At 36.9% G+C, this 25,464-nt stretch overlaps 1 protein-coding gene across 8 annotated transcripts in view; it reads right to left on the bottom strand.

The window, feature by feature from the left end:
- NSD3 (nuclear receptor binding SET domain protein 3) overlaps positions 1-25,464 on the bottom strand; it is a 118,675-nt gene that overhangs the window by 26,179 nt on the left and 67,032 nt on the right. For 4 of the 8 annotated variants that reach the window (XM_086703689.1, XM_086703690.1, XM_025922414.2 and 1 more), the window contains exons 8-15: positions 21,467-21,567; positions 19,285-19,330; positions 16,231-16,361; positions 15,724-15,852; positions 14,406-14,532; positions 5,287-5,484; positions 4,357-4,530; positions 31-177 (exon numbers count right to left, since the gene is read on the bottom strand). In XM_086703689.1, the coding sequence (XP_086559815.1) occupies positions 31-177; positions 4,357-4,530; positions 5,287-5,484; positions 14,406-14,532; positions 15,724-15,852; positions 16,231-16,361; positions 19,285-19,330; positions 21,467-21,567 (1,053 nt within the window). Of the gene's footprint in view, positions 1-30; positions 178-4,356; positions 4,531-5,286; positions 5,485-14,405; positions 14,533-15,723; positions 15,853-16,230; positions 16,362-16,741; positions 18,387-19,284; positions 19,331-21,466; positions 21,568-25,464 lie in introns of those variants that run through there. The other 4 variants (XM_086703692.1, XM_086703693.1, XM_086703694.1 and 1 more) reach the window with 4 other exon arrangements.

The raw sequence follows: 25,464 nt of genomic DNA, 5'->3' as shown, positions 1-25,464 counted from the left end.
AAGCAAGAGATAAACTATTTTGATTATTACCTTTCTCACATTTCTTTTTGGAAGCTGACGAAGAAGGAATCATAGGTAATTTCATCAACTCTGCACGATTTGATTCATTCAGTAGGTAGTGGGACTTATAGGCATATGAACTGAACATGGGGTCTGAATGGTCCTGAACTATCAGCCCTATACGAAACAAACAGAAAGAGATGAGCTGCAATGAAACTACCCATGATTCCATGAGGGTAAAAAATAAACCAACACCTATTATGTAGCTGTGCTAAAAGTTGGGGGGAAAATGAGAATATGAAGAAAAAGAAAAAACTGACAGAAAAGGCTTGCCAGAGTTATTAAAGGGAGTTTGAGCTACTCGGTTTCTTATCCTGTAAAAACCTACACACCCAGAAGAAAACCACAAATTAATTTGAAGATGTAAACTGCAGTTGATGTCACACTTAAAACCTGCTATGATACACAAAGCTACACTCCTTAATATTTAGAAATACTGTGATGACAATCCAAAGAACAAAATGACATATCACTTAATAGCAAGTAAGAGTTATTTACATAACATAGTAGAAACACTGATCTACCTTCAATGTATCAAGTAACACTGAAAGGCAGAATTGAGTCTCTTCTTCTCTAGTCATATCTTTTTCTGCCAGATAATGAAGCTGTTCTCTATCAGTATGATAACATGATTTTAAAGGAGCCAGGACTTGTTGAACTTCACTAAGGTAATGCAAACCATTTACATTTTTTCCCCCTGCCATGACATAAAGTAATTACCAACCTAAGGGTTTATAAGATAGTTCTTTTGATCTACTAACCCAGCTATCCTGTTTGGAAGGAAATAGATCTCCTCTAACCCACCTGTGACACCCTCCTATCCTCTTCCCCTTGTTGAGTTCACTATAGGCCACTCTTAACCTAGGTGAGTGTGAGACCAGGGAACATTGCTCTGTTTGGTTACTAGACAGTTTATAATGGTCTGAGGACTTTGCAATAAGGATCATGACAGCCATTTTATAGAGATCATTTTGAGAAGAGTCAAGAGTTTTGTTTTTAAAAGGGTTACCATTTATTTTTGCCATGGGTGTTATCTTCATTTGGTGCTACCTACTACATTGAGAAAGAGTCAAGACCTAACTCTGATCTGGAGGACAGAATGGAACTTAAAACTGCTAATTGGCAATAGTATAAAAATCTTCTAATAAAAGTTATATAATGTTGGGGCGCCTGGGTGGCTCAGTCGGTTAAGCGTCCGACTTCAGCTAAGGTCACGATCTCGTGGTCCATGAGTTCGAGCCCCGCGTCGGGCTCTGGGCTGATGGCTCAGAGCCTGGAGCCTGCTTCCGATTCTGTGTCTCCCTCTCTCTCTGCCCCTTCCCCGTTCATGCTCTGTCTCAAAAATAAATAAACGTTAAAAAAAAAAAGTTAAAAAAAAAAAAGTTATATAATGTCAAATGAATTTCATATGTTTAATAGAGAGAAGCAGGATAGTATAAAAAACATGGGCTTTGAAATGAGACAGACCAGGTACAAATGCTAGTCCCTCTATTTAACAATTTCTATGAACTTCAGGTAAATTATGGAATCTGGGCTTCAGTGTTCTCATCTACATAAAATGGGGAATAACTTCTTAGGGCAACTGTGACCATTCAGATGGTATCTGGTAGAGTTTGATTTACAGATGCAAAAAAAAAAAAATTGCTATTATTATTAAAATGAAAAGAAAACCCTAGTCTATCTTCTCCATTATAAATTACCATCACAAAGAAAGGCATAGAACGTTAAGTAACTTTTATTTTATACCCCCCCCAGATGAAAGGAAATGCTAGGACTGAACATTTCCTATGGTGCCTTGAGGGGAGGGAAGGAGCAATGTTCCTCTACACCTTGAAACATTTCTAAAAATATTTCTAGATATTTCAGTCCTTAAGAATTAGCTGAATTATTTTAAACAACCAATAATCATGAACTAAGAGAAAAATCCTTCATGAGGAGGGAAAAACTCTGTATAAGGCAAGAAACAAAAGCAAAACAAAGCTTTCTAATACCAAAACATACACAATTAAAACCTTTTATGTGTGAATTTATTACATTTAGGCCTCTTTAAAAACAAGGAGACCTGGGGCACCTGGGTGGCTCAGTGGGTTATACGGTTATACTAACTCCTGATTTGGCCTCAGGTCATGACCTTGAGGTTTCTGAGTTCGAGCTCCACATAAGGCTCTCCACTGATGGTGCGGAGCCTTGCTTGGGATTCTGTCTCTGCCCTTCTCCTGTTCTCCTGTTCTTGCCCATGCGAGCTTTCTCTCTCTCTAAATAAGCACTAAAAACAATTTTTTTTTAAAAAGGAGACCTCTATAAATACTGATGAAAGAACTCATATCATTTACTTGTGAAAACTTTTGACTTCAGCCTTCTCAAATCCCAACATCTGATCTATTTTGAATAAGTTTCTGTAAAAGGCTAAAAAGGAAAATGAAAGTTTGTTTACTGCACAGTTTCTTAGTTCAAATATTTGGGAATTAAATAATCTTGATTATACAGGCATATAAATATAGTATATCTTTCAGAATAACTGTCAAATTGATAAGATGCAAATACAGATCCAGTATTTCCATTATCTCAAGCTTTTTTTTAATCAAGGCATCTGAAGTTAAACTTAAAATGGGTAGAATCCCTATAAAGCTAGGTTCCTTGACAATGGCCATTTTCTACCTATCTTACATTGAAAATACCTGTTTTAAAGGTTTCCCAATTATTGAATGAAATAGAGCAAAAGAAAGTATTGGTTAATATACTGATGGTAACTGATTCAGAATGTACTCCAAAGTAAGCCGGCATGAGAGTTATAAACTTGATACTTAAAATGTAGGCTCAGTTATACACACTCACACACACACACACACACACACACCCCTGTAAACGTGAGTAATATTAAGTGCCTAGCAAGGTAGAATAAAATATTTACAAAGTGAGACTTCATGCTATCACTGACACTCATCTGTTTAAAGCCTCTAAAGCTAGCCATTCAACTGATAATTCAGTATTTCCATACTATCATTACTTTCTTAGGGATGGGGAGATGGAAAAGACACCAGTGGTGACTTTTTATTTCTTTTGACTATTTGAATCCTTTCTGCCACTTGTTAACTATGTGGCACAAAACATTGCAGACTTCCTCCTCCACGCACCAGCCAGGTTCAGAGCAGGATACAGCTGTAATTGCTCCCCTAAATAAAGACACAAGGCTTCCCCAGTAAGGGCAAACAGCCCCAGGGATTTAGCACACACTGGGGCAAACTGAACTGAAAGCCTACATACAATGGGCTGCCACCAGGAGGACAGCCATTTATTTAACCTTTTACTGCCCACCTCCTCTATTTTTTTTTTAAGAGAGACACAAAACCAAAACAACTCAAGATCTGTCACACTATCTAAATTCTATTTAAAAATATTTTACAGTGCTTTCACCAAATTAAAAGAATTATTATCCTAAAGCAAAAACCAAAATGAAACCACGTAACACCAAAACCAAACCAAACACTTCATCTTCAGCACAGTCTAAACATAATCTAATTGGCCCGATATACCAGAGTCCTTTCAAAGTTCAGAAAAGTTAGCACTTATACTTGAAAAAACAAACTGTATTTGGGGATATTAATTTCTAAAATGTTTACTAAACACTGAAAATTGTTTTATTATAATACAACTGAGATACTCTGTAATGCTGAATGCTCTGTACTATATTCAACTAAAGAAATTCTATTTTATATTTATCGTGAACTCCACTTCACTGACCCCCTCAGGGCCACAATATTGTTTTTACTTGATCAAGCTCTTGGCATACTTAAATACCAACAGCTGGCAAGTAAGAAAGCTTGCATTGCTGGCTCTTAGCTACCACCACCACATATGTTGCCTTGGCTGTATCCCATCAGGCCTTCCTCAATGCCAGACCAAAACATGATAAAATACAACATAAACAATTAAAAACTAAATGTGCTCATCTCTCCTTCCAAGTGAAATCTCAATCAGTTGAAAGCTCTGGATTAAAGAATATGATATGGGAAGAGTCTACTTCCAATAGAAGAATTGTTTGCAGAAGGGAATAGATTAATCTTTTGATACGCCATACAGGAACACTAAGAACTTATCTGTAATTTTAAGTTATTTAAAAAATTTAGATTTTAGCTTAATTTGTAGAAGAATTAATATTCTAACAATTGGAATGTTTAATGTTATAAAAGGGACTACTGAAAGTGTTAATGTCTCAGGGGTATTACTGAATCTCCATTTCAGTGGGGAAATATGCCAATGAACTCAAAGAAATGGAGAAAACGGATTGACACTCACCTCTAGCACAAACGAAACAAAAGCCTACATTTATGGCAGAGGATGAACTGCTGCTCCGTTTGGAATGATTACTACAGATGAGAATGTACGAGGATACAAATATGCTTCCGGCAGCAATGCAAGCATCTCCAGAGTGATAGGCTACTGGACATCTCAAACATCTCATCATGCGACCTGTTTAAAGATAAATTAAAAAAAAAAAAAAATCTACATAATTAGGTATCAGCTGGATATAAAATGAGTTTTTTGGAGTTGGACTCTTTTAGGTCCCATGTGATGCTGTTATAGTAAGATAATATTTTTTTTCACGAGTTTGGCTCTGTCATTCCTTATGCAGGATCCTAAATGCAGTGCCCACTGAGAGATCACGCAAAGAAAAACTTGTCTGCTCCACTGCTGGAGAGATGGTGGTCTTAATGTCACCTGTTAAAGAAATTTTCAAGGGTAATTTTGAACATATAGAATTTTCATAATTTCAATTAGAACCTAATCTCTATCATGCTATCTATCGTGGCTGAGCTGTTATATCTACAGAAAGCTGTATATATCTATATATACACAGAAAGATAATACCTGATATATTTTTTATAATAATGTGCTTATTATTTGCTACTGTACTTAAAAACCAAAAAAACAAAAAACAAAAACAAAACCCGGGGCACCTGGGTGGCTAGTCGGTTAAGCATCCAACTTTGGCTCAGATCATGATCTCATGGTTCATGAGTTCAAGTCCTGCATCAGGGTCTGTGCTGACAGCTGGGAGCCTGGAGCCTGCTTCAGATTCTGTGTCTCCCTCTCTCTCTGCCCCTCCCCCGCTCATGGCTCTGTCTCTTTCTCTCTCTCAAAAATAAATAAACATTACAAAAATTAAAACAAAAAAACAAAAAAAAACCCCAAAACACTTTGTCCCTCTTTTAAGCTCCATTTTACCTTTACTTGCTTTGTAGATATCTTTCTCCATGGAACAGGCAGAGCAACAGTGCTGGGGACAGCGGAATCCTTTTGATTCAAAGATGGCAGTGGGGAATTTGCGAACACAGGCTTCATGATAAAATTTCCCACAAGCACCAACAGAGCAACGCTTCACATCTGTACCAGACACTTTACATGAAAAACATGGGTGCTGTCCTGAAAAATTGGTTGAGGAACACAAATTAAATAAAATCTGATGAAAGCATATCCCTTTAAAAATTTTTTTAACATTTATTTATAAAGCATATTCCTTTTTTTTAAAAAAAAAAATTTTTTTTAACGTTTTATTTATTTTTGAGACAGGGAGAGACAGAGCATGAACGGGGGAGGGTCAGAGAGAGAGGGAGACACAGAATCCAAAACAGGCTCCAGGCTCAGAGCAGTAAGCACAGAACCCGACGCGGGGCTCGAACTCACAGACGGTGAGATCGTGACCTGAGCCGAAGTCAGACACTCAACCGACTGAGCCACCCAGGCGCCCCAAAGCATATTCCTTTTAAATAAAAGCAGCTAAAAGGTTATTTAATAATTTTGGCTAGAACAACCGATAATCAATTTGGAGATAAAGCACTAAAAACAATTTAGGTCTTCACTTTCTCACTCTACAATAAAATTAACCCATAGAAAACCCAGAGCAGAACTTTTCAACATATGGGAGCTGGGAGTGAGAAGGTCTTTCCAACCCAGAATAAATAAATTACCAAAGACAACGAAGATTCCATTAGGCACTTACAGTTTCCATATGTAAAACAGACATAAAATGAAAACTCATAATCCTAATACAAAACACAGAAAAATTATAACTAGATATCTCATTCAAACTGTAGTAAATCAACAACAAAGAGAAAATATTAAAATTACCCACAGAAACGACAATGATTTTCAAAGAAACAACAATAAGACTGAGAGCTGACAGCAAGGGAAAAATGGAAGCCAGAAAACAATGGGATGCTATCTTCAAAGGGCTGAAAGTAAACTTTTACTAAACTAGCATCCAGTGAAAGCACTCTTTAAGAATGGAGTGATGGGAATGCAAACTGGTGCAGCCACTCTGGAAAACAGTATGGAGGTTCCTCAAAAAATTAAAAATAAAACTATACTATGACCCAGCAACTGCACTACTAGGTATTTATCTAAGGGATACAGGTATGCTGTTTCAAAGGGGCACATGCACCCCAATGTTTACAGCAGCACTATCAACAATAGCCAAAGTATGGAAAGAGCCCAAAATGTCCATCGATGGATGAATGGATAAAGAAGATGTGGTATATATATACAATGGAGTATAACTTGGCAATCAAAAAGAATGAAATCTTGCCATTTGAAACTATGTGGATGGAACTAGAAGGTATTATGCTAAGTAAAATTAGAGAAAAGACAAATATCATATGACTTCACTCATATGAAGACTTTAAGACACAGAACAGATGAACACAAGGGAAGGGAAGCAAAAATAATATAAAAACAGGGAGGGGGACAAAACAGAAGAGACTCTTAAATATGGAGAACAAACAGAGGGTTGCTGGAGGGCTTGTGGGAGGGAGGATGGGCTAAATGTGTAAGGGGCATTAAGGAATCTACCCCTGAAATCATTGTTGCACTATATGCTAACCAACTTGGATGTAAATTAAAAATAAATAAAAAAGAATGGAGTGAAATTAATATACATTGGGGAGGATTAAAAAAAAACAGAAGTTGGGTGTTTTTGGAAAAAGATTAATAAAGCTGATATCTCTGGCAAGAATGACTAATAAAATAAAGAGATAAAAAGCAATAATATCAGAATTAATATTACAATTCCTACAACTGTTAAAAAAATTGCTAATAATTTGAAAATTTACATGCATGGACAGATTCTTAGAAAAGCAGGGTGGCTCAGTCTGTTGAGTAACTGACTCTTGATTTCACCTCAGGTCATGATCTCGTGGTTCATGGGATCGAGCCCCACATCCCCACACTGGGATTCTCTCTCTCCCTCTCTCTCTCTCTGCCCCTCAACCACTCCTGCTCTTTCTCAAAATAAATGAATAAACATTAAAAAGAAGAAAAGAAAAGCATAATTATCACCACTCCCACAAAAATAAATAGAAAATATGAATAGTTCTACAAACTGTTAAAGAAATTGAAACTATCATTAAAAACCTTCCAACAGGGGCGCCTGGGTGGCGCAGTCGGTTAAGCGTCCGACTTCAGCCAGGTCACGATCTCGCGGTCTGTGAGTTCGAGCCCCGCGTCAGGCTCTGGGCTGATGGCTCAGAGCCTGGAGCCTGTTTCCGATTCTGTGTCTCCCTCTCTCTCTGCCCCTCCCCCGTTCATGCTCTGTCTCTCTCTGTCTCAAAAATATATAAAACGTTAAAAAAAAAAAAATTAAAAAAAAAAAAACAAAAACCTTCCAACAAAGAAAAATTTAATCTCAGATGGTTCCACTGGTCAATCTGCCAAACATCTAAAGTTAGAAATAATGTCAATTAGAATAGAATAGAGTAGGATAAAAAGAAGGGACAAAGACAGATGTGGAAAAATATATGCAACGAAGATGATAAAGGATTATGTTCTGTTACAAAAAGAGTTCACCTATGGAGAAAATATATGCAAGATATAAGCAAAGGTAACTAATCAAAATTTATACAGAACTATAAACTAATACAGAAACAGAACAGCTTAGTACAAAAGTGGGCAAGGGTGCCTGGCTGGCTCAATCGATAGAGCATGTGACTCTTGATCTTGGGGTCATGAGTTCAGCCGCACATTGAATGTAGGGCTTACTTATAACTTGATAATTAGATAGATAAATAAATAAATGTGGGCAGGATACAAATAGGCTATTTACAGAAAGCAGGAAGACAAACAGCCAATAAACAAATGGAAAAATGCTCAACTTCACCAGTAATCAGATAAATGCTAATTAAAACCCAAGTAATATTTTAAAAAGTCATCAAGAAAAAAGAGCTTGATAATACCAATTATTGATGGGGCATGGGAAACAGGTACTCTCATATATTGCTAGTAGGAGTTTAGGTTCAAAGGTACTACCTTTAGAAGGCTACGTGGCAGTATCCACTAAACATACATTCATTTTCTGTGACCAAGAAATGCCGCTTTTTGCTATCTACATTAGGGAAGCCTTGTATATATAAAAGGAGGTTTACTGAAGCATTGTTTGTAACTGCAAAGAACTGAAAGCAACTCCAACATCCTTCAACAGGAGAACAGTTAAATAAACTATGATAGATGCATACTATGGAACCCTACGTAGTAATTAAATAAAATGTATCTGTTTAGACATAAAAAGAGTCCCAAGATAGTGAAAAAAGCAAGTTATAGAAAATTAATACATTTTGTTTCAACACACAGAAAAATGTTAAGTGCACGCTGCTTCAGCTATAATTATATTTTCGTAAGACAGTATTTATATATTATTTGTGTAATTAGAAATAAATTTAAAGTACTAACAAATGCTAAGAACATCTTTACCACCACAATACACAAATGAATAAAACATACACAGATCATTCACAAGAGAGGGAATAAAGATACAGAAAAAGATGTTTAGTTGTAAACCAAGAACTAAAAGGATAACAACATTTTTGTTGTTCTATTCTTTGAAGATAACTGTCTTTTCTGTGGGTAATTTTAATATTTTCTCTGTCCTTAATTTCTACAGTTTGAATAAGTGCCTAGCTTTAATCTTCTGCCTCTTTTATTAGGATAGGAGTTTTCATTTTGTGTCTGTTTTATGGATAGAATTTTAAGTGATTATTTACTGGCCATTTGGATATCATGTTTTGGAAACAGACTTTCAAGTCTTTTGCCCATTTTTCTCACAATACTATAAAAAATCTGAAAGACAAAAATGGAATAGTTTTTTTGTTTTAATTTTTTTACAGAGAGTTAGATTTTATTTTGGAAGTATCTAACCTTTACAAATTAGCTGAATTATAAAAATTGTTTAAAATTAGTACTTACAACTGTGATGTTCAAACGTGTTGGTTTTTTTTTTCCTTTACTGGTTTTGTTGTAAAATAAAGGACAGCAGGGTTGTGAGGTTCTTTTTGTTGTCTTGTTACATTTATATAATTTCAAATTATATTTTAACATGTATGTAGATATGAAAGCAACAGTATTGTTTTAAAAATAACTTTTAGAAAATTAAAAAATTAAAAGAAATTATTTTAAAGGTTAAGAAGTTTGATTTTACAGCTTTGCCTAACTGCATAAATTGCTCTATGTAAAAAAAGGCTTTCACTTGGATAATGATCAAAATAGGTCTTATATAGGGGCGCCTGGGTGGCGCAGTCGGTTAAGCGTCCGACTTCAGCCAGGTCACGATCTCGCGGTCCGGGAGTTCGAGCCCCGCGTCGGGCTCTGGGCTGATGGCTCAGAGCCTGGAGCCTGTTTCCAATTCTGTGTTTCCCTCTCTCTCTGCCCCTCCCCCGTTCATGCTCTGTCTCTCTCTGTCCCAAAAATAAATAAACGTTGAAAAAAAAAAAAATAGGTCTTATATAAATGAAAATTGCTATAACTAGTAACACTGTTCTAGAGAGCTGAACTATCAACCTCCTTAGAGATCTAAGGATATGAGTGCTTCCAATACTCTCCCTTCTCAGTAGGAAACAGTCTTCATTTAGAATAATTAATAAGTAAGCTTGACTGTTACATATTTTAATCATAAGGTAAAACATTTTAATCACAAGGTAAAATGAAAGTGCTTTCTTTCCAGAAATCACATTTGTCTTAAACAATAAAAAGAACAGTATAAGAATTTATTAGGCATGTATCCTGTAATACTTAAAAAAATTTTTTTTAATGTTCATTTATTTTTGAGAGAAAGAGCGTGAGTGGGGTAGGGGCAGAGAGAGAGGGAGACACAGAATACAAAGCAGGCTCCAGGCTCTGAGCTGTCAGCACAGAGCCCAATGTGGACCTTGAACTCAGGAACTGTGAGATCATGACCAGAGCAGAAGTCTGATGCTTAACCAACTGAGCCACCCAGGCACCCCTATCTTGCAATACTTTTTACATGCAAATGTTTGTCTTTTGATAAACAAAAGAAAACTTTCTAAATGAACTTAAACAATGGTTTGGAGTTTTTACTCCTATTATGTTGGAAGGGTAACAAATTGGTATCAAACTAATTTTCATATAATAAATCAAAAATTAAAAAATAATTGTTATTTATTTATTTATTTATTTATTTATTTATTTATTTATTTTTCAACATTTATTTATTTTTGGGACAGAGAGAGACAGAGCATGAACGGGCGAGGGGCAGAGAGAGAGGGAGACACAGAATCGGAAACAGGCTCCAGGCTCTGAGCCATCAGCCCAGAGCCTGACGCGGGGCTCGAACTCCCGGACCGCGAGATCGTGACCTGGCTGAAGTCGGACGCTCAACCGACTGCGCCACCCAGGCGCCCCAAAATAATTGTTATTTAAACTGTGGTTAAAAATATATAACATAAAATTTACCATTTTAACCATTTTTAATTTTTTTTAACGCTTATTTATTGAGAGACAGAGCATGAGCATGGGAGGGGCAGAGAAAGGAGGAGACACAGAATCCAAAGCAGGCTCCAGGCTGAGCTCCGAGCTGTTCGCACAGAGCCTGATGTGGGGCTTGAACTCACAAGCCACGAGATCATGCCCCGAGCTGAAGTCGGTCGCTTAACCAACGAAGCCACCCAGGTGCCACTACCATTTTAACCATTTTTAAATGTACAGTTCAGTGACATTAAGAACTCATTATTTTGCAACCATCACCACTATCCATCTCCAGAACTTTTTCATCATCCCATACTTAAATTCCGTACCCATTTATTTTTATGTATTTTTTAATGTTTATTTTTGAGACAGAGAGCATACGTGCGAGTGACAAAAAGGCAGAGAGAAGGAAAAAGAAGATCTGAAGCAGGCTTTGCACTGATGGCAGAGAGCCTGATGTGGGACTCGAACTCACAAACTGTGAGATCATGTATGACCTGAGCCAAAGTCAACTGACTGAGCCACTCAGGCACCCTTCTGTACCCATTTAAATAAGAACTCCCCACTTCTCTCAGGTAAAAACTAGTGTAAAACAAAACAAAACAAAACAAAACAAAAAACACCTTGGTAACAACTGCTCTACTTTCTGTCTCTATAAACTTGACTACTCTAGGTAACTCATCAAAGTAGAATCAAACAATATATGTCCTTTGTGACTAGCTTATTTCATCCACAATCATGTCCTCAAGGTTCATCCATATTATAGAATTAGAATTTCCATGTATTAGAATTTCATTTTTTAATTTCCTTTTTTTCCTCATTTTAAAAAATATTCTGTTGCATAGGGGCACCTGGGTGGCTCAGTCGGTTAGGCGTCTAACTTTGGTTCAGGTCATGATCTCATGTTCTGTGAGTTCAAGCCCTGCATCGGGCTCTGTGCTGACAGCTCGGAGCCTGGAGCCTACTTCAGATTCTGTGTCTCCCTCTCTCTGGCCCTCCCCTGCTCACGTTCTGCCTCTCCCTCTCTCGAAAATAAGTATTTAAAAAACAAAAAAAAAATTGTTGCATGTACACACCGCATTTTATTATCCATCCATTCGTCCATTCATCTATGGATACTTGGGTCATTTCTACCTTTTAACTATTGTGAATAATGCTGCAGTGAACATGGGTGTATAAATATCTGTTTGAGTCTCTGTTTTCAGTTCTTTCAGGTATATACCCCACAGTGGAATAGCTGAACCATATAGTAATTCTATGTTTAATTTTTTTAGGAACCGCCATACTATTTTCCACAGAGGTTGTACCTACCATGTTACATTACTGCTGACAGTGCACAAAGGTTTCAATTTCTCCATATCCTAGCCAACACCTGTTTTCTGCTTTTTACTTTTATTTTATAATGGTCATTGTAATAAGTGTGAAATGGCATCTCATGTGATTTTGATTTGTATTTCCCTGAATAGTAATGATTTTGAGCATTTTTTCATGTGCTTATTGACCCATCTGTATATCTTCTCTGGAGAAATGTCTACTGAAATCCTTTGCCCAATTGGGTTTTTTGTTTTTTGTTGTTGAGTTATAGAAGTTCTTTACACATTCTGGATATTAATCCCTTCTCAGATATGTGATTTGCCAATGTTTTCTTCCATTTTGTAGGTTGCTTTTTCAGTCTGTTAATGGTGTACAAAGGTTTTGATTTTTGATAAAGCTCAATTCATTTTTTTTGTTGCCCATGCCATTGGTGTTACATCCAGGAAATCAATGCCAAATCCAATGTCATGAAGCTTTTCCCCTATGTTTTCTTCTAAGATTTTTATAGTTTTAGCTTTTATGTTTTGGTCTTTGATCCATTTGTATTAATTTTTATATATGGTTATTAGGTAAAGGTCCAACTTCATTCTTTTGTATGTGGGTATCTAGTTTTCCCAGCACCATTTGCTTTTAGTGTTTTTTTTTTTTTTTTTTAATGTTTGTTTATTTTTGAGAGAAAGAGGGAGAGAAAGAGAGAGGGCACATGCATGAGCAAGCATGAGTGGGGGAGGGGCAGACAGAGTGAGGGAAACACAGAATCTGAAACAGGCTCCAGGCTCAGAGCTGTCAGCACAGAGTCCAACGCAGAGCTTGAGCTCACAAACCACAACATCATGACCTGAGAAGGAGTCAGACACTTAACCGACTGAGCCACCCAGACACCCCTCAGCACCATTTGTTAAAAAGACTATCCTTTCCCATTGAATGGTCTTTGCACCCTTATCAAAAAAATCATTTGACCATATGTGTGAATGTTTATTTCTGGGCTTCCTATTCTATTTCATTGGTTTATATTTCTGTCTTTACGCCAGTACCACATTATTTTAATTACTGTAGGATTGTAGTAAATTTTAATTAAACATTTTTTTAAATTGTTTTGCCTTATAGTGAATTTTTAAATCAGGAAGTAAGTCTTCCAACTTTGCCCTACTTGTTTTTAAATTTTCTACTTTCCTTTCTAAATTCCTCTTCTAAATTTTCTAATAGATGTGTGCCAAATTAAACTAGATCTAGCCTTTGTTGGCAGAATTCTGCTCTGTTGGGTTCTAGAGCTAGGAGAAAAGCCCTCAGAGTATTTCAATAACATGATACGTGGTCCCTCCTATCAGTAGTTTATAACAGAAACTGCAACTTAAGTGCTTACAAGGGGCCAGGCAGATTACATAAATGACTGGAATGACAGGGTTTTAGAAAAGGGAATGGCAGGGAATGTGAGGAACCAAGAATACGTGCCTGATCCATGTTCACACATTCAAAACATTCCAAAGGCCAAGTAAAATGACGCGCAGATAATCTGACCCTGAGGCTGCCAGTTGGCAAGCTGTCCTAAAGTTTTACTGCAGAAGCTAAATGTGATAAATGATATCTTATATAGGAAAAAATACAAGTATATGTTCAAAACAGCTTTTGTAGCTTCATTTTTTGCATGGGTGTGCAATCTCCACCCTACTTCATCAAGGTTGTCAAAGGCAACAGTACAGAGTAAGGACTCCGGGGTTAAGCTACTTCCTGGGTTTAAATCCCATTTTCATCATATGTTGTCTTTTGACTTTGGGTAAGGAATTAAACTTTCTCTCTCTATAAATTGTTTTGATCAGTGGTAGTCTATATGGGGCGGGGGGGGGGAGGAACATAAGACCAAAATGATGAATCCAAAATCCCCTAAACTGTCTAAAAAACAATTTCCAGTAGCTCCATCTTTCCAGTAAAAATATAATCACCATGGTTATAGTTCGTGAGTTTGTGACTAATGTTTATCCAATCTATTAAAGTCAAGGGGACTTTAACCTAATTTATTGAACACAAAACTCTCAAACCCATCTAAAAATAATTCACTTTATATATATATTGCATAGTTGCTTAGATAAAACACAAATCCATCTCGACGATTTGATCTTAGAAATCCCAATCACTGAATGTTCTTAATTTGTTGAAATACCTACGGGGAGTGGAAGATGAGAGCTACATAAAAGTGGTAAGAGAATTAGACGTCACGGGGGATGCTGGCATCACGCATTCCTCCCTATTTGTCTTTTCGTATCTATCAAACTAAGTAAACTTACCGGTTTTACATTCCACACAGATGAACTTTCCATCAGGGGGTGATGCCAATCCCAGGCACTCCAGGTGAAAGTGTTTGCAGCACTCTCCCTCACAAGGAATCAGAGAGTCACCAGAGCTTTCACAGATCTGTAATATGGCAAAAAGTAGTCATTCTTAAACTTTAGCAGGCATTAGAATCACTCAGAAGGCCTGTTAAGACAGATTTCTGGGTGCTCTCCCATAGCTTCTGATTCAGCAGGTCTAGGCTGGGGCCCAAGAATTTGCATTTCTAACAAGTCTCCTGACAATGGTGATGCTGCTGGTCCTTGGCCCTCATTTTAAGAACCCCTGAAGTAAGTTAATTTATTTTATTTTTTAACATTTTTACTTTAATTCCAGTTAATAATAACACATACAGTGTTATATTAGTTTCAGGTGTACAATATAATGATTCAACAATTCCATACATCACCTGGTACTCATCAGGAGAAAAATAATAATATAGGAAGACTTCTATATTTTATATTAAAAAAAAAAAAAGAAAGAGAGAACCACTGAATTAGATAACTATTTCCAGACCCAATATGGTATAAAGTTTAAAAGGCATATTTGATCTTTCATGATTCCTTCTCTGGAATCTGCACATTTTAACTTTTTCCCACACGGCAAAGCAGTATTTTTCAAAAAGGGTAAACATATATTTAAAAAGGTAATATCAGGGCACCTGGGTGGCTCAGTCAGTTAAGTGCCCGATTTTTGATTTTGGCTCAGGTCACGATCTCACAGTGAGCTCGAGCCCCGTGTCAAGCTCAGCACTGACAGTACAGAGCCTGCTTGGGATTCTCTTTCTCTGTCCCTCCTGTGTGCTCTCTTTCTCTCTCTCTCTCAAAATAAATAAATAAACTTAAAAAAAAAAAGTAATACCAACTTAAATTTAAGAAAATGTTTTTGAAATCAATCATATGTCATTTACTTTTTTTTTTAAATGAAATTTACTGTCAAATTGGTTTCCATACAATACTTTTTTTTTTTTAAGTAAACTTTAGGCCCAGCATGGGACTTGAACTCATGACTCCGAGATTAAATCGCATGTTCTATAGATTGAGCCAGCCAGGTGATCCTTTCCTTTTACTTCTAATTCAGAACTGAGTATCACAATCAAGATTAGCATTGCATATGAATAAAATTTCCAACTCGGAAAGGGAAGAAAAGAACTTTTAGACCTATAGCTTTAAAGTAGTATAATTTAGGAAGATAATATTCTCTCCAGCAGAAGGTTAGTATATTATTGGCAGAATATTAGAGCAGTTATTTCAAGCTTATTTGTCGCTTGCCTACCTGACACACAGTGTCCTTCTTACTGATTCCAATGCCTCTTCTTGACAAACTTGAATCCACGGACTGCACATCAGAAACATCTACATCTGCAGTAGCAGAAGGGCTATCTACTTGCTTTCCAAAGCCTACCTACATGGAAAACATAACACTTGTTAAGAAAAATAAAACAAAATTTCCTCAAAGTTACGCGCTATGAAAATCCTAGCAAGATTTGCTCAACTAAACCTTGATACAACTTTTTTCTTCCTTTCTAAAATCCCTGGATAGTATACGCCTGGTGTTTTGAGAGAAACTGTAGTTAAAACTTAAAAACATAGAAGCAATGCTTCTGTTATGTAAGAGATCAGCAAAATTAAGACGTTTGTAAGTTACAAAAGAACCAAGGTGATTTGCTCCCTGGGTATTTAAAAACTTCCCCAAGCCCCCCAAAATAAGTCAAACAATGTATTGTTACTTCGTTTTTCAAAGTGAAAAAGCAGTGTGCCCAGAACCTTGAACATTATTTACCTGCAGGTCACTCAGTCCTCTAGAATCGGAGTCAGACGTGTCTCTGTATGCTGAACTAGTCATTTCTACATCAGTGGAGGCGCGACTCCTTTTCTTTAGAGGTTTACAGGAATCTGAAATCTCGCTGGCACCTTAATACAACATACCGAAATTAATCCTAAAATAGTGCTTAAAGTTTTATTTATTTATTTTTTTTGTGGGAGATTCTTTCTTTCCTCAGACTCATCTGTAGTGTGAAAAAAAAGCACAGCTCTCTTTGTAACACTGAAGTCATGAGTCAAAACTTCATAAGCTTCTGACCTTCCTGATAGTGAGTGATTTAATTTACAACCGCTCTATTAAAAACATTTAATTCAGTGCTCCTGCTCTAAAGCTATTTTCCGTCGACAGAGCCCAAGTTCCAAGCTAAAAAAACCAATTCTATCAAAACTACAGGACAGCCGATTGATTTGGAGCAATCCAGAGAACCATTCAATTTGGAGGGGGAAGACATAAAACCCAACACACTGTGTAGCTTACAAATATGGTCGCAGAGACATCTCCATCTTGTTTTTATTAGGGATGTGACAAATCTTTGATTTGTATTCGATTCGTACACGGATAGTGCCATTTTCCCCCGAATTTTGCAATTCAGTTGATTATTGCCCCCCGAACAAGTTTTGGATGTTCAGAATTGTTCATCTGAGACTTCCTTGGTGAAGTGGCATTTATTGTGACCATTAACAAGTGCTGCAGCACATCTACATATGTCATGCCATTTAGGAGGCACATTGCTGAGGGTTGGAACGGATAATCAATGTTCAAGTGCAGCCAAATCAACGAAGAGCTGGATGAGAGGCCTCTATGTGGAATTTGTGCGGGAAGGAATAAATATGAAAAAAAAAAAAAAAAAAAAAGGCAGAGAATAGTGAGGAATTTTTTTTTTTTTTAAAACTGTGTGTAATACAAATCCAGCCAAAACAATAGTGCAAAAAGTTACAAAGCAACAATCTCTTGGGCTAATGCAGTATAGGCTATACAGAAACAGCCACGATGAAATGTGCAGATCAGGCACGGTGAATACCAGGGAACCAAGGAGACGGTTAATATTTCAACCCACAGTTTGTTTTGGATTTTTTTTCCCCCAAAATTTCCATACAACAAACAGACATCTAGATCAGCCCAGCAAGCTATGGTGGAAGTGTGCAGTCCAGAAGAGACCATGGAGAAACAAGTCTCCTGAGGCCATGAAGATCCGCAACAGGCTGAGTGAGAGTAGCACTTGGTATATAGCCATGTTCTGTGGTGGAGGATGTGGGCCTCTTTAGACTGCTCAGATTACTGGAACCTTGTTATCACATCCCATTCTACAAGTTTTTTCACTGAATGTTTCCTTACATCTATAAATGAGGGTGCCTGCCCATGTTAACGCTGATTAAAAAACACAAGTACACAAATCTATCTCCTTCATTGCTGGTGTGTGGACCCAGAACACCACCACAAAGTATTTCCTTGGCCTAAAAGATCACTGGATTAACAAGGAGTTTTAACAGAGGAACAGGAGTGCTGTACTGAGAGGCTTTCGAAGGGAAACACAGGTACCGCCATTTCCGATGAGTTTCTGAAAATGCTAGAAAAATGACAGACTGCCAAAGACAGCTGCCATGCTGTTCTCCATGATAACGGCACTAATATTAAAAAAAATAAGAGCTTTTAATGATTGTAATGTATACAATTTGGGCTGTTTGGCAAAACCCTGCAGATGTGCATTAATGATGCTTTATTTAAAAACAAAAAACAAAAAAACAAAAACAGTCCATGTTGAAATTGATCAGTGTACGTTAAACGGTGGTTTTAGGCTGGACCCATGATTTAAGCTGTACCCATCCAGCTCAGACCAAAAAAAAAAAATCATCTGAATGTTAAAGCAATTGTTCAGAGTCTTGAAGAAGAAACCAGGCAGGAAGATGCCAATAATGAGGATTGGCAAAATCAAAATTGAAAACAAAGAAACTGTTTATCGAGCCGCCGACAAAGAAATCTTGCATGGAGACTACAAGTCTGGAGTTTCTGGGATGAAATTGTACAGGAATCTCAGTCCACAGTTTCCTCAATCGCTGCGGAGACGGAGCTGTCACTGAATCTGACAGAGCCCTGCACTCCCCGGTCCGCCGACCCTGTGGAATGGTGGAAACACAACGCAATCAGGCCTCCTAATCTCGCAGCGATCGCGATGTCTTTTCTTGGAGCTCCGCCAAGCAGTGTTCCCTCCGAGAGGCTGTTCAGTTCTGCTGAGGATCTCCACGGAGACCATCGCTGCAGACTTCTCCCCGAGAATGCAGAGAGGCTGGTGTTTTTTTTTTTTTTTTTAAATAATGCAATTTGCCCAGAGTAAACTACAGGTATTAAATACAGTTTGAATGATCTCATCAAAAATGCACGAATCATGCTATGGAGTTTGTACTGTAGTCAAATTGCACACAGAAAATACAGATATAAGTTTAAGGTTTCTTAAACTTTGTGCATATCTCAAATAGATTTGCATAAGGTCATCTAATAATGGCCATAAATATGCTATGAATCATTTTAATTAAAAAAAAAAAAGATTTTACAGCACTGTAAAAATAAACGTGGCAAGATTTTTTTCAACCAGGTTGTCTTGTCTGATTTGTCATAGTCCATGTTTGATAAACATTAATAGCTACTATTCGGTATTCAGTCGAATACCAAAAAAAATGGATTCGTCACATCCCTAGTTTATTAACCAGTGAAACCCCAGAATCTTATGGAGAAAAGTTGAAAACAGTATCAAGTCTACATGGTGTTCTCCAATTTACCGAAACGAGTAAGACTTTACACATGGGAGGTACAGAATAAGATCAACTCTAAAAGACACACACACACATACACACACACGCACACGCCAGGAAATACTTCAATTTCACACAAATTTTTGACTGAAGAGCAACAACAGTGATTTACAGAGACAAACAAAAATACATGAAGTACAAATAAGTAATTCTTAAAATTTGGTTTTTAATCGAGGAAATGCAAGGCAACATTATAATAACTCACCTTTCTGTAATCCAGTCTTCACTGTAGCCTGAGGAACTGTTTCAACCTGTATGGACAGAAAAATATACCATTAACAATGAATTTTTTTCACTTTTAATTAACAGAGGGAAAAAACAATACTTCCATCAATCTAAATAATGATGAGTGATTAATGTATCTGTAATCTGAACTCCGTCCCATCTTCTGGGTAAAGTTCTGTCTCAAGGTCAGGGAGGGTTTAAATCCTAGCTGCCTGTGCTGAATACCAAGTGACAACACACAGCCACATGCTTTCTAGCAAAGACTTTTCCCACCATTCCCTTGGTATATGAAGAGAACAAGAATCCTTTTCTCAGTGTCTGGGAGGCAGGAGAGGGGTTGTTTCTGCAACCAGCCCCGATGTTGCTATAAACCCCTCCCGCCCCAAAGACGTTAGGATAAATTTTTACTTACTATGATACTCAGGTTAATGTAACTCACGCCACTTTAAGACCCTTCCGCGCCTGCACTCACAGCTAAGTTGCTGGGAATCAGGACCCTCTCTGTAGAGAGTGCTACAGGGCTCCATACAGCTGGAAGCTCAATACTTTTGCTGCTAGTACAAACTTAAGAAAATAAGTTTGTGATATTGCAAAAGCACTTTCTTGAGTGTCTTATGAACAGTGTCTTGATCCTACATTAGGAGAGCGAGATCAGAAGTTATTCTGCCAATGTATATGTACAACACGTGGTAATTTGAGGACTGAACCATTGGAATTAAAGAAAGGATGCTGTTTGGAGGAGTTCCTGTTTTAGCTATGAGTTGAATTTTATGTTTCTTTAAGATGTGGTGAGATATGCATGTTGAAACACATTTTGTAAATATTTAAGGATTGTTCTAAGCTTTTTAAAAAAATTTTTATTTTTTTTACAACAGGTAAAAAAACATACAACAGAAGCGCTTTTATAAGATACAATTAGTAATACAAATATAAAATCTTCTAAAACAATCACTGGTATTGTTCTACTACTAACTATTAACACAGTGGCATTAACAATTTGTCCCACTTTTTATACTCATTCTGCTTATTAATTTTAAACTGACTGGTCACAGAATTTGGGAACCAGCTGGAAAAATCACAACTTTGTTTTGTTAATGAATGCTATAGATTTGCAAGAGCTTAGAAAGATTTTTTGGAATATAATTTCCTAAGTATGAAAGTTAATTAATGATAAATGAATGACAAATTAGTACATTATTTAAATTTTAATTAAATGTTTCTGGGAAAATTGTTTTACATGCTTGGAGATACCATAGAGCACCCACAAAATTACCTTTTAAGTTTGGAAGTTTAAAATTATGAAGGAAACAATTTGAATAGAAAAGTCCACACTTCCATACTAAGTGGTTTTAAAAATATAAAGCTTATTGGAACAAGTTCTATCCAGAATTCTTTTTGTTTAATAGCAGCTGTCTGGGCTATACAAAATGGGTATTCTTCTACTTTAGAAAATTAAGAAAAATTCTTATTGTGAGTTTAATTTAAAGGAAAAATGGTTTCTTAAAATTTCTTTGAAAAAGGTAATTTAATACGTATATTATTATATTGGTTACACTGGTTTAATACCTTTCAGTCAAATGTTCCTCCTCTTTTTTGTTTTTACTTTAATAGTGTTTCTCTGATAGCCCAATCACAGGTGAGTGCCATTCCACTGGGAAAATAACATTCCAAAAAATCTGTGATACCAACAGAAAAACCAGATCATCTATGATTATCTGTGTCTTAAATATAACTCTCATAGTTAAATTAATTTGATTTGTTTAAAAAATAAAAACAATACAAACCAGCAGCTTAAACAAAAAATCAAAATTTAAAAGGGCAGGGGTGACTCAGTGATGGTTCCAAATAAAAATCGTGAAAACATGAAATCATTTTGCTCATAACAGAAATTTCAAAATAAATGTGAGGAATTCTTTAAGAGTCTTGTACCACTGGCTTCCCATCTCCTGTAGTCTGACTATGTTCTGTGAAAATGCTTGAAGCAGAATCACAGGGATGGTTGTATTAGAACTGGGCACTGGAACTCACCAGGACAGAAGCATACGAATAGTCCAAAAAAAGGAAACCCAGTGTGGGGAAAGTTTCTTTTTCTTTTAAGATACCATATAAGCCACAACATTTACAAATACAATGTTTTAACTCTCTACATGTAGGAAGCCAACCTGCTCCTTTTTGATCTTCTTCTTTGGCACAACCTCAGTGGATTTCTCTGATTCAGAACGAGTTCTAATTGATCTTCTCTGTTGCTTCTTTTCTACTGAGCCTAAGAGGTGATTTAAAGAAACAAAAAATAAAAACTCACTTAAGGATGACTAGACATTTATGTAAATAAGATCTGGCCCAATCCCCTGCTTTTTTATCACTTTTGTTGTTGTTTTTTACTTTCGGTCTTTTAATTATAAATCATTAAAAATTTAATCAGTGCTACATAGTTAGCATTTTTAACAAACGAGTGAAATTGATTCTATATGTAAAATGCTTAACAGTGCTGGTGCACTTATATAAGTTTTTGCTACTGTTATATTATTAACAACAAAGGAGAAAAAAGCAGTAAAGGGACAAAAGTGTGGCCAAAACCAAATCATTAACTTGGATGTCAAGGAATTGTTATACTTTAGACAGAATTAGTCATGAAAAACTATTTGAAACAAATTAGCAAGTTTTTTCATGTTAAATAGTACAACAGAAACTATTAATTTTTAAACAGTAAAATTCTTTGGAATAAACAGAAAAGAACTCACATGGACCCCATTTTGGAAAGGATAAAACTTAGACTGAAGACCGAAACTTGAAAGAACACTAAGTCAGGAATGATTCATTCTGTGATCCTGAGAAGGAATGACGCCTTCAGCACAGCTGTTCTCCACCTTCTCAGTGCTTGGACGACCCAAATGGTCCTTCCTAGACAATAATCACCTTTCACTTGCCACAGGGGAAAGCTCCTATCAAAGCAGGCAGAAGCTACTTCAATAAAGCCTTCCACATTACCTTCATATTTTGTGGTTTCATTGTGCTTGTCTGTGTGTACATGGTTTCCTTCACCTTAGTTCAAAGCCAAAACAAAGAAGGATCCCACTACTTCTATTCTGAGGAAGGAGGAGGTAGTCTGACACTAATATATTGTTTCTCAGCTGTGGTTAATCTCTACCAGAGAAGTCACAAATGAAGGTGTTGGCTCCTTCCTTCATTCTCACTCTTCTTACACTGAAGGAAATGTGTACCAAGACAACAGATCTCCTACCCTCACAGTCACCTGAGTATCCCAGAAATAAGAACTGCTTAAAACAAAAAGCTTTACTTGTTTGAAGGATGTCAACATAACTGTTCCATCAAGTACAAATGGTATTTTCGTACTTGATCTATCTTAGAGAAAATAAGGCAACATGACTTCTTAAAATTGTTCTGAAGGCTACCCAAAGAACACATAAATTCTACTACATTTAAAACCACTAAAAAGTACTATGTTTAAGTCCTAAGAGAGAGGAGGTGATCATCTCTGATTTGGAAAATAGCTTAGAAATGCAAATACAATTCTTCAAAACACAGAAATTAGAAGTACCAGATACTCTATCTATCCTCTAAATTTACTAGGAAAAGGCCCAAGAATTCTCCCTAAGTAGTTAACACCAACTGAGATGACACTATTGGTTTCTGAAGAGAGATCAAGTCTCTTTTCTCGGTTTTCAACTACTGAAGTTGTTTTCACAAGAAGCAAAATGGTCATTTAAAAAGGCAAAATCTGGGGCGCCTGGGTGGCGCAGTCGGTTAAGCGTCCGACTTCAGCCAGGTCACGATCTCGCGGTCCGTGAGTTCGAGCCCCGCGTCAGGCTCTGGGCTGATGGCTCGGAGCCTGGAGCCTGTTTCTGATTCTGTGTCTCCCTCTCTCTCTGACCCTCCCCCGTTCATGCTCTGTCTCTCTCTGTCCCAAAAAAAAAATAAATAAACATTGAAAAAAAAAAAAATTTAAAAAGGCAAAATCTGCTCATCAACCACAGCTGGTAACCAAATTTAAACCAAGGTCAAAGCTTTAGAGCACTCATTAATTTACAACCGAAATACAGTACCTGCCTAAGGAATAACTCAGTATAACCTTTCACTTAAAATAAAAAAAAAAAAAAAAAAAGAAAGAAATCATAGCAGAACTTAAATCTTACAGGAAGAAGACAATATGAATGTTCAGTAGCTGAGGGGAAGGGAAAAAAAGCTCCATTAAAAATAAAAGTATAGGGGCGCCTGCGTGACTCAGTCAGTTAAGCGTCCAACTCTAGATTTCAGTTCAGCTCATGATCTCATGGTTCATGGGACCAAGCCCCAAGTTGGGCTGTGCACTGACAGCACAGAGCTTGCTTGGGATTCTCTCTCTCCCTCTCTCTCTCTGCCCATCCCCTGCTCATGTTCTCTCTCTCTCTCAAAGTAAATAAATAAACATTAAAAAAAGTATAATATTTAAGATCAGTCTAATATGAAGATTACTTTCTCCCTAATTAGAATATAGATATTTAAATAAAGATCCCCCTAGCTAAGTATCACACTTAAATTCAGACAAATTACCAACAGTTTAAAAGATAACAAAACTGGAAAAAAAAATAAGAAAACTGATATACCTAACTATGGGAAGCCGAGGCCAAAAGATTTTTTTTTTTTTTTCAATTTATTTTTGGCAGAGTGCAAGTGAGAGAGGTGCAGAGAGAGGGAGACAGAGGATCCAAAGCAGGCTTTACTCTGACAGGCTGACAGCAGTGAGCCTGATATGAGGCTTGAACTCGTGAATCATGAGCACATGACCTGAGCCGAAGTCAGATGCTCAACTAAGCCACACAGGTACCTCCCACCAAAGACTTTTTTTAATCTTCAAAGAAGGGAACAAATGTTTTCAATTATGGCTAATTAATGCAAAATCTTTTAAGTCCATTTATTCATTTCTTTAGAATCATAATTTCATTTTTTATATAGTATTTTGAAATGATACAAGTTCTGGACTTCACTCTCCTTACTCCAACTTCTCTTCCCAACTCAATTTTGGATAAAGGTATATTGTTTAGTATGCTCCATCCAATATTTGTCCCATCTCCCTGCCACCACCTCACCGTGTCTTATAGCCCCCCTCATTTATTTTAATTTATTTTTTTAACGTTTTTATTTATTTTTGAGACAGAGAGAGACAGAGCATGAACGGGGGAGGGGCAGAGAGAGAGGGAGACACAGAATCGGAAGCAGGCTCCAGGCTCTGAGCCATCAGCCCAGAGCCCGACGTGGGGCTCGAACTCACGGACCGTGAGATCGTGACCTGAGCCGAAGTCGGACGCTTAACCGACTGAGCCACCCAGGCGCCCCCCCCTCATTTATTTTAAGAGAGCTACCCTAACTTCTTTCTCAAACAATGACTTTTATTTAGCTCTTATAATAGTAAGAATCTTACTCAAAGTTTCCCTTACAAAAAATATTGGCTCTTTAGTGCCACTCCATCTCAATTCTGCCTGAGTTACTACTGATTGAAGGCTACTACCTTAGTTCTCAAGACTTTAATCCTTTTCTATAAAATTACTTGGTTCATTCTTTGATTTCATTCCAAAAACCATTTAAAAGAACAAGATGAAACAAACTTCTTTCTCCTAAACTAAGATTCCAAATGACCAAACCAGTTGACAATCTAACTCTTTTCTTGATGACCATATGAATCAGCAATACTGTTATAGAAACCAAACCCACCAGATACTCAGTTAAACTATATGATCTTAGTTAAGTCAGTCCCTTAATAAAAATTACTTTGACCATTCAAAAGGCACAATCTTACTAAATATAGGTATTTCTCTTTTATGTTGTAAAAAAAATTTTTTTTTTAAAGTTTTTTTTTTTTTTTTAACGTTTATTTATTTTTGAAACAGAGAGAGACAGAGCATGAACGAGGGAGGGTCAGAGAGAGGGAGACACAGAATCTGAAACCGGCTCCAGGCTCTGAGCTGTCAGCACAGAGCCCGACGCGGGGCTCGAACTCACGGACCGCGAAATCATGACCTGAGCTGAAGTCGGCCTCTTAACTGACTGAGCCACCCAGGCGCCCCTAAAAAAATTTTTTTAATGTTTGTTTATTTTTGACAGAGAGAGCAAGAGCACAAGAAGGGGAGGGGCAGAGAGAGAGGGAGGCAGAGAAACCGAACCA

The sequence above is a fragment of the Puma concolor genome, chromosome B1 (genome assembly GCF_028749965.1).
Source record: "Puma concolor isolate L17-30 chromosome B1, mPumCon1.1.hap2, whole genome shotgun sequence".
Classification (NCBI taxonomy): Eukaryota; Metazoa; Chordata; class Mammalia; order Carnivora; family Felidae; genus Puma; species Puma concolor.
The sequence above is the reverse complement of the archived record's forward strand: the minus strand, read 5'-3'. Positions and strand labels throughout refer to the sequence as shown.